Here is a 10033-nt window from a genome sequence, read left to right on the forward strand (position 1 = left end):
GAGTCTCAGCTATGATCTGGAAAAACCAAATAGTTGCAGGTTGTCTCATAGCTGCAAAGGCAAAAGCTCAGGTGTGGGAAGAATTTGCTGAAGTTTAGGAGTAGCACATTTGGATGGCTTCAAAGTGGTTTGAGGTCACAGCTGTTTCGTGGCGGAAGCCCCACAGCCTACCTGAGTACTTTTGCTGTCCAACTTCATCTCCTGACTATGACCGTCACAAATTGGATTTTCTTCAACATGGCAATAAGTTTCCTTTTGTCCAATGTCCTCCACAGACACTGGATCTCAATCCGGCTCTTTGGTGATGTGATGCAAGTGGAGATTCACGTCATAGATGTGCAGCTGACAAACCTGCAGCAAATATGAGATGAAAGCTTGTCAAAATCTCTAAAGTATACTTCAGAAATCTTGCAATTTTTTCAATCTGTGCTATTGAAAATGAATGCGGCGCTCAAAAGCAAGGGGCAGGAGGTTTCCTCCTGGTACTAGAAATGTGTGCAGGAGAGAGTTTAATATTAATAACAGCTCAAATGGTGCAGACCAAACAAGAGGATGTGCGCAACACTCCATTTCAAAGTTCTATTCACTTGCATTGATTCATCTTATTTTTCCCATCTGACTTTAAAAACCTTGAAGACATCTTTTTTCCTCTCCTGTATTTTTATTTACCCATCTCGTTGGAGCGAAGACACGGGATAACTGTGCAACCTGATCAGAGACATCATGTTTCACCTGCTCTCTGTGCAACACGAATGAGACCCAAGAGAAGAAAGACCAGGCAGTTCAGACTAAAACCTCTCCACCTAAGCACTGGAACAGTTTGTTCTGCAATAAAAGTTATAATATAATCAAAGAAACTGAATTACAACTGTAAGTACCCCGAGCATACAGAAGAAAACCTTTTCCTTCCTTCTTTACTCCATGTTGTATTAACTCATAAATCAAACATTTTGTTCTTCATAAACTTCATGAAATTAAAATGTTAGCACAACATTGAGCTTTACCATAAGGCAGTACAATCCATGAAAGACAAACGTGTTTTTTCTCTGTAGAAACCTTTGGGGTGGTATGAAGGTTAATGTCCGCTTCTTGTAGCGAATTTAAGGAACTGCTTGTTTCACTTGTGCAGCAAAATGAAACAAGCGATTAGCGATTAATGAGTGATTGATCTTATCTGTCGACTTATGATTAATTGATAAACTGCCATCTAAAGAAAAAAACAAAACCGACTGCCATAAAACGAAGGCAATTTTTTTTTTATGCCTTTTGTCCTGAATCAGTTTGTGACTTGTTTTCACATTGTTTGCATTTTTGATATTGATCCACGATAACACGTAGCAGTAGTATTGTCAGAAAGTGTCTTGGCAGCTAATCATGCATTTCCTCTCACTGCCTCAGATTCTCTCTGCTGATTCACGACTTCTTGTGACTGTGATGCAGTCGTTCTCTGGGGTCATGTAGCCAGGTGACGATGACCCCAGCAGCAGGTCAGCTCCCTGCGCTCGTTCTCTCTGATGTCTCGTGTCAGTGCAGTCCAGCCGAACGCTGTGAATCTGAAACGCTGTGCTGCTACACGCGCGCTGATGAGCGAGTCATAGCCTCACAGAAGGCAAAGAAGAGAAAATCTTAAGGAGAGACTTTTCAAATGCAAGAACAAAAGTGCAGTACGTTTCAATTACGCGCATAAATACAAAGAGTGAGAACGCAACATGAATTTGCAGCAAAAACTGTTCTTTAGCTTTCGCATAGTAACATGCGTCCCAGTTCAAGACTGGCTATTTTGAAGCTGAAATGTCACACAGCAACAATGTCAACAACAAAACAAAGAAAACAGAAAGAAATGTTCAGATCCAGTGTCAGAGTTGTCTCGAGGAATCCGTTGTCTCCGAGAATGACTGTAACGCCACAAACTGTGTGATAAAACCTTATTTTCGGCCAAGGACCAAAACAAGCTATAAATCATACTGAAAATCCTGGACTGGTTCCGGTCCAGAGTCATGAGTCACAGACAAAGAAGGAGATGGAGAGAAAGTCTTGCTGCCCGAGAGGTAGGTGATTTCTTTCAAACAGATTCAAAACTAGAAAGCAAAACTTTCTGTGCGTTGGATGCGAAGGGGAACATATCATTAGTCACCTCTTATCACTTGATAGTCGTATCGGCAGATTTTCAGAGTGTGAGGACCAGAAACCATCTGGGAGACGTCCAAACACTCAGAGCGTCTCTGTTGCTCTAAGTGGGCGAATTCAGATCAAAGCAGACCGTTACATACTGTTGTATTAAACACACATCTTGATGGTGTGACATAAAGCAGAAATGTCCAGTTACTGAAGTCAGCCTCAGTCTGAACTGAATTATTAAATGGATCATCATTTAACTGTGAAAAGCAGTTCCTTTTACGATTCAAGAATGTCATTTCGCATTTTTGATTCGCATAAACAAAAAAATGGACTTCTTTGAAATAAATGTAAACAATTCTTATGCAGAGTTAATAAAGCTGGTTTGCTAATTTGGAAAACTAAAAAAAAAAAAAAAAAAGTTAAAATGTAGAAAAGTAGACAAAAAGGGACGTTTAAAAACTGTAAGTCAAACTATTGCCGTGTATAGTTAAACATGCTCTTGTACTTTTAAACAATCCAATCATGTAGCTCTAAAAATGAGGTATTTTGTATAAAGGCTCTTTTGTCGAGTCCTTAAATTCTCATTATTATTATTATTAGTTCACATCAATTTCCCTCCAACAGAAGCGTTACAGCAGGTGTAACGGCCAGATTGTGCCAGACTCTCTCGGAGAAAATGAATCCTCAAGCTGTTTGCCAAGCGCTTCAAACCCGGCGGCCCTGAAAGACAGATGACCTTCTAATTTGGGTTCTCGGTTCAATAAGTGTTTGGAAATTGCTGCTTTTAGTCCCCTGTGAATGTCGTTGAATGATTGGACATTGACGGCTGTGTGCAGTTACTCAGTTTGGTCCCGGCAGGCTGGAAAGTTTGCAGAACGCCGTAAACGCCTGTAGGTTGGCACCCCATTAGAGCAGCACCCATCAGAATAATCCATCAGTAGCTGGAGGCGGACTGCTCCTGGCAGCAAATCACACGGTATCAGGCCCGAGAGACTTTCACTGTGAAGAAGAAATGGAAAGAGGCCTGACCAGAGGCAGAGGAAGGACGCATGAAGCATAACTTACTGGAATCGTCAAATGCATTCTCCTGTCTGCTGCTACTTTGCTCAAGTACATCAGAAACATCCCATCTTTATTCAATAAATATAGTTTTCCATTTTTAAACAAGAGTTTAAATTGTGTTCTAGATTTCACTCTGACCTATCCATTCAAATAGTCACTAATCCTGTAGAAGTTTATTGTGTTTTTGATACACTTTCACTCTTGATTTTTGGAGATTTTCATGACAATAAAAGTTTGGCCTGCTGCAAAAAAAAAATAAATAAATAAATAAGTGCATCAGACACTGGAACAAAACCTTAAACCCAAAAAGATCCCATCTCAATTAATTAATAATCCAGAAGTTTCTTCAAAAAGTTACTAGTGATGATTTTGTTAGTGTTTTAAAAGAAATGTAACAGCAAGTATCTTTAAAAGAAGAAGTTAGTTGTGCAACTATAAATTTGAGTACACTTTTATTCAGTGGATTTCTAGTTTTCCTAGAGTACAAATATAACACAACACCTGTTTCTGTCAGCCCCTCGTGACAATAGATAAGACGAGGAAACATCTCAAGTCAATCAGTCAAGTGCTTGTTCTTCAAGAAAACTGCTGCTTGTCTAACCATGCCCATAATTAAAGTCTGAGCTGTAATTAAGTTTTTGATCAACAGAGAGGGGGGAAAACAAGGTTGGGTTAGGTTTTGCTTCCACCAAACACATTTGGGACGAATTGGGTAAAAAATAAATGACCTCATGTTAACAATGAGTGGTACCAAGGGTTAAATATGTGGTTGAAATTTTGAAAAGTATTGTAGAAACTATCAACATCAAAATAAACAAAACAAAACAGATGAACATCATTCAACTGATTAAAGGTCAGAGTGAAATGAATTACTGATTTTTTTTCTGATTCATAAGGTGAGAGATTTATAGCACTGAATGTTGTTTTACCAAGAATCGCTTTAGATTATGTTGAAGGTTCACTCAGCCGTTTCTCACTGTTGGTACCTAATTAACATCTTTCACTCCAGCACATTTGATTATTTTCACTTCCTAGTATTGGTTTAAAGTAGTTGATAATATGGGTGGCCACATTTAGAAAAACATTTTTGCCATTATCATGTTTATTCTTTGCTTTTTTAATTTCGTTTTGATTGCAAAGAGTTCTTCGGGTCAAAAATGCTGTAGCAAAAACATAAGCTAGTTCCTCCAAAGCAACAAAAGGACAAATTGCTCCTTTACTTCTTCCTATGAGATGAAGCATAATATTTCTGAGGCAAAACCAAGAAATGCATGGAAAACCATCCTAGGCTGGAATACCTGCTCACAGCTGCCAGATGTTAGTCGACTCCAAGCAGCAGATGTGAAGCAGTTCTCAAAAACATGTTGGAAAACTCTGGGTTCAAGGAACCACAGGGATGATAAATCTTCAAAGATAAAAAAAAATAATACAGTAAAAGTTTATAAAAAGAAATTAAACCCCTGCTAATATGGCCTTTTTTTCCGGCATAAAAAGCGAGGTTCTCCTGGTCACGTATTCAATACGGTGCATGAAGAGGCCTGTCGTTATCTAATATCACTAATAATAAAGTCCAAAAAAGAAAGAAAGTAAACATGACAAATTTTATTTACAGATAAAATAGACTCAAGAGAAAAGGATATGTGCAGCCTGAACAGCCTGTTTGTTTTTGAAATCTCAGCAGAAAAGGAAAGGACAGCTAGTGAGGCTACTTGGGATGCCTCTTATCAAAACGGTTACTGTCCCATTGAGCCTTTGCTGCATGTTGCTTAGAAATTACCAACGTAAAAAAAAAATATATAAATATGTGACATAATTCCATTTCTTTAACACACATTGTAAATTGAAAAAGCAGAAAAACCTTAAAGAAGATATTCAACAGAAAACATAATTCATCTAAGAGATGTACTGGGGTTTTTTTTTTCTAGAAAACAACTTGGGAATATTCTGCAACAATATCCCTTCTGCAAAAAAAAAGAGAAAAAAAATTGTCAGAAGATTTAATACATACATGAAATGATTTAAAATCCATTTAGTTTAAATGCATAAGAATCTGTTTTTTTTAAGTATTCAATAAAAATGTGATTTAGATCAGAAAGTAGAAAACATACAAAATAAAGAAATGCGATTTGCTCAAAAAAAAAAAATCTTCTCCTAACCCTAATCTTCTGAGCAGGTGGAGGAAGCTCTGTGATCAGAACCGTGTATGAAGAGTGGATGTTTCCTGAGTGGGTTACACAGAGCCGCTGCTCTCTCTCACGGCTCATGTCTGCCCTCCCATGGACGAGAAGGGAACAAGTTTTCTTTTCTTTTTTTAAATGAAGACATTTAAAAAGACGGTTGTTCCTTCGTGGAGTCTGGGGAACACTTGTCAGTTCATACGGCCACCGGATGGACAAGTGCTGGAGCAGACGGAGCGGCTGGAGAAGAAGGAGCCTCTTTGCCCTTGTAGCCCAGAGACAGGATGTGTTTCTGCAGGTGTGTGATCCACTTCTCTTGAACGGACAGAGGCCCGTGAAACACTTCGTCGCAGAACCTGGACGGCAGGGCAAGCGGGAGTGAGCAATATATCCATCAATATGTCATTTATTTGACTAACAAACCTCTTCTTACTCACCTGCATTTGAGGGAGTAGATTTTACCCACCAGTTTGACCAGCGGAGTCAGAGGCGGCTTCGGCAGCAGAGCAGGGATGCTGCCCGCCCGAGACGGCTGCCGGGAGTGAGAGTGGCGATTTTCATCCCCTGAGGAGACTCCGTGTTGAGGGGCGTGGACCCCTGAAGCCAGGAGGAATTACATGAACAAACAAAAAAAAAAAAAGAAAACAGCATTCGGCTCTTTCTGGACCTGGCCTTTCTCACCCCTCGCTGTTCGGATGCCGTGATCCTTCCTGCTTGCTTTGTGCTCAGGGTGGTGCAGAGACGAGTTGTGGCTGCTGCTCGGCGACGCGTCAGAATTCATAGACATCGAGGCCAAAGAAGCAGATCTCTGAGACTAAAAGAAGAGAAACGAAAGGAAGTTAATGGCCCAATAAAAACTTAAAATCTGGTTGGTTTCTAATCATCTCTACATTTTTATTGTAAATCAGAGGGTGAGGTATTGCTTTTTAAGATCTTTTAGGGTGCATTCACACCAGTCTTGTTAAGTTCGTGTTAAATAAACTTTGGTTCGTTTGTCTACAAAGTCCGGTTAGATTGGGGAGGCGGGGATGTGCAATCGAACTCTGCTGCGGCCCAGAAAAGCAAACTCTAATCCGACTACAAACTTAGGTATCGGTTCAGTTAAAGTGAACTCTGGCGGAGTTCAAATCTATATGTGAATGCCTACCAGACCAGAGACACCACTACAAAAGCAGGAAGCAGACTACAGCGCAGGGCATTCTGGGTAAATACAACCAAAACCAAGGTGAGAGTCTAGCCTTAGAGGGGCAAGTGGCTAATAATCTTTTTTCTGAAGACAAATGAGAAATAATATGATCGCTAAAATCTGACGGCATTCCAGTTTTATTTACATTTCGCGGAGAAGGAAGTTGTGCTCATGTCTTCTTCAGTGGTTCTTGGTGCAGCGCCACCACAGGCGAGGAGGGGAACAGGTTTTTCAACAGGTTTGGTTTGTTATGCGCAGTCTGCGTGAATGCAAACTGCAGCAGCTGAAAATGTAACAAATGTTGCAATTTTGGTCTCCAATCAAAACGACTCTACCGGGCTATCAGGTGTGAAAAATCCCTTCCCGTTGCCAAACAGACAGAAAATTGAACTCTAGGTATAAAACGTTTGAATAAATCAATAAAAAAATAAATGTAATCGTTTCAAAACTGAATTTTTGAAGGTTTAAGATCTCAAACATTCAAGTGCGACAAAAAAAAAATCTTAAAAAAAGAAGAAAAAGTTTATTTTTTGGTGTATAAAAGCATCCACTTCATTTACCCAGCGTGTCTAAAAGAACGAATGCGTTTATCGCGGAGCTCACCTTCTTGATGTAAAGGTCTCCATAGCGATAGCGCCTGGTTATTTCTGCCACCTTGTTCGGGTCTCTTCGGATCAGTTCGCTCAGGGTTTCTATCGGCGACGTCGCTCCGTCCGCCTTCCACTCGTACAGACCCAGCTGTCGGAGGTGAGCCCGGCAGTGACTGGCCAGCGCCTTGCGGTTCTCAAAGTCGAACCCACAGAGTTCACAGGTGGCATCTGACACAAGCAGCAACGCATGGGCCAGGTTTTATTAGAGAAAAAAAAAAAAAAAGAAAAACGTGTTTTGGTTACAAATATTTAACAGCATGTTGGATATATGTACTTATGTTCAATCCATAAAAGATCAAATATTTAAAGAAATTCAGCGAAATGTGAAAATGACGTAAGAACAGATGCAGTTCTCAAGCAGAGAGTCATAGACAAGTCGTCACTAAATGGAAAGTTAAGTGGAAAGAAAAAAATGTGTTGGGTGAAAAGTGACTCACCGATGTTTGAGACTGCAGATTTCCCATATGGCGTTTTGTCTTTCATTGAGTAGTCAACGGGCGTTGCTGCAGAGCTGGAAGCTCCTTCCCGGGGCGGAGGCTTCTCCTTCGGAGGCCGTTTGAAGCCCGGCGGACTCCACGCCACTTTGCCCGCTGCCGAAGACCCGCTCTGCAGCGGCTCTTTCCTTTCCTCACGCCGCAGCATGACCTCTTTCAGCAGGTCGATGGGGGAAGTTCTGATAGACCAGGTGAGGCCGAGCTGCCGGAGGTGAGCGCGGACGTGGCACGACAGCGCTTTCCGGGTGTCGAACAGCTGCCCGCAGAAGTCGCAGAGGACCGTCGGTGGAGACGGCGGGTCTGTGGAGCAGAGTCAGCAGCTCATAGCCAGGTATTCACACCTCTTAGTTTTTTTTTTTTGTTTGTTTTGTTTTTTTCACATTTTGTGATCTTACAAAAACAAGCTGATGTATTTTATCAGGATTTTATGTGGCAGATCAACACAAAGAAGGGCGCAGTTGTGAAAGGGAATTTAAAAATCTGAAAATGTGGTATTCTTTTTAGCTCGTTTTGCATTTTGTGAGTATGTCTACCGGTAGAATCTTTGTCTATTCTTCATGATAAAACACATCAAGTTCAGTCAGATTGGACGGACGGGAACTTTGTGATTTACCTGACTCTGGAGGTTTTGAGGAGCTGGCCGCTGCGGGCGCCTTCTGCGTCACAGAGCCGCTGTCGTCGTTGGACGGCTGTGGTTCAACAGAAATCTCCATCTCCACCGGCTCTGGCTTTGGTTTCTTTAGAAGCGGATCCACGGCCAGCCGAAATCCCTTCTTCGCCTTCGGCGCCCTGTTGAGCGGCGGCTGAGGGGAGTGGGAGCTGGCGGAAGGGCTCGGAGAGAGACCCGTGGGGGTGACGGAGGTCCTGGACTGGCTGGCAGCCGGAGACGGCACGGGGACAACGGGGGACGGCGGCGCTGGGGACGGCGCCGTGGAAGAGCTGGCCGTGCTGGACGTTTTCGGAAGATGCATCGGCTCCAGCACGCCGCTGCTCACCAGCTCCTGCACGGCTTCGATGGCGGAGCTCTTCCCCACCAAGTCGTTCACTCCCATGTGTTTGAGATGGGAGCGCGCGTGGCTGCCCAGGCCCTTACGGTTCTCAAACCTCTCCCCGCACAGGACACAAGTGCAGGTTTCAGGAATCTTAGGCCGCTTGCTGGCAGGAGACGTAGGCGGAGAGGTGAAATCGGAAGGACGCTTTGAGGAGGAGGAGGAGGACTTGGAGGGGCTGCTTGATTTAAGCTCGTCCTGTCGCAGGCTGCTGATCGGCTCAAAGTCCTGCTCCTTCATGATCTGGTACAGATACTCGATGGGGCCACCTTGTATGTCGGCGTCGGGGATGCCGATCTGTCGGAGATGGGCACGAGCGTGACTAGAGAGGCCCTTGCGCGTCTCGTACCAGCAGCCGCAGAGCTGGCAGACGTGGATCTCATTGTTAGTTTCCGAAGCTGTCAAAAATAATGAACAAAAAAAAAAAAAAGAAAAAAAAAAAGGATAAAATTGTTACAAAACTGTTTTTTTTTTTTTTATCAAATATCTTTAATGAAATACTAAGTACTACAAATACGATAAAAACCATTCCACCGTAGCTCTGTGCTTCACTCTGTTTCAGCTTCAACCCACCTAAAGTAAGCGGAGCATCAGTGTCCAGTGGAGCCCACATCGGCTTGGTTATTGTTTTTTGGTCTGACAGCGAAGAGGTGCTGCCTTCAGTCGGCCTAGAAGAAGAGGGAGAGGACGGGAAACAAGACGCTCCCGCCTCTTTGAGCTTGGCCGGAGATCCCTGAGCGTTCATGACCTTCGCTGCCATCTTGGAGGAAGCAACGGCGTCCTCCGGAGGCACAGGTGTCTTTGGCTCCTGCTGGGATGTTTTCTTAGGCAACGATGGAGACACAGATGGCGCGACATCTGGTTTGAGGTCTTTGTCGTTGTCCTGAATGAGCTGGTAGAGGAGCTCTATGGGAGCCCCGCTGTTTTCCGACACGGTCACGCCGAGCTGGCGCAGATGGAGGCGAGCGTGGCTCGAGAGGCCCCGTCGTGTCTCAAAGTAGGCCCCGCACACCTCACACACTACGGGTCCCGAGTTGGCTGCAGAGACATCGAAGTTAAGGAAAGATTGTGAATACTGAGTGAAAAGGAGAATATGGAGAGAAGAACAAGTATGACAAAACCATCAGCGATCAACACATAATATGACAGGCATCAGTATGTTCAAAAACAAACAAAACTCTATCAAAAACAGAACTGTAATCATATTTAAATGTTTCTTTTTTATTGTCGTGCTTTTAAATTTTCTGGCTTTATACATAGGATTTTGCATACGTTATCAATATAATGTTTTGTTATT

At 42.8% G+C, this 10033-nt stretch overlaps 1 protein-coding gene across 1 annotated transcript; it reads right to left on the bottom strand.

Moving 5' to 3' along the window:
* Positions 1–5242: 5242 nt before the first annotated feature.
* Positions 5243–9835, bottom strand: wiza (WIZ zinc finger a). The gene is made up of 7 exons (XM_015026655.1): positions 9310–9835; positions 8301–9134; positions 7631–7987; positions 7147–7361; positions 6039–6171; positions 5795–5954; positions 5243–5713 (listed from the first exon to the last, which is right to left on the bottom strand). The coding sequence occupies exons 1-7, from the start codon at positions 9494–9496 to the stop codon at positions 5554–5556; spliced, it is 2046 nt and encodes a 681-aa protein (XP_014882141.1). The 5' UTR covers positions 9497–9835; the 3' UTR covers positions 5243–5553.
* Positions 9836–10033: the final 198 nt, after the last annotated feature.

The sequence above is a fragment of the Poecilia latipinna genome, unplaced genomic scaffold (genome assembly GCF_001443285.1).
Source record: "Poecilia latipinna isolate Pla-1442-1.1 unplaced genomic scaffold, P_latipinna-1.0 Scaffold5181, whole genome shotgun sequence".
Lineage (NCBI taxonomy): Eukaryota > Metazoa > Chordata > Actinopteri > Cyprinodontiformes > Poeciliidae > Poecilia > Poecilia latipinna.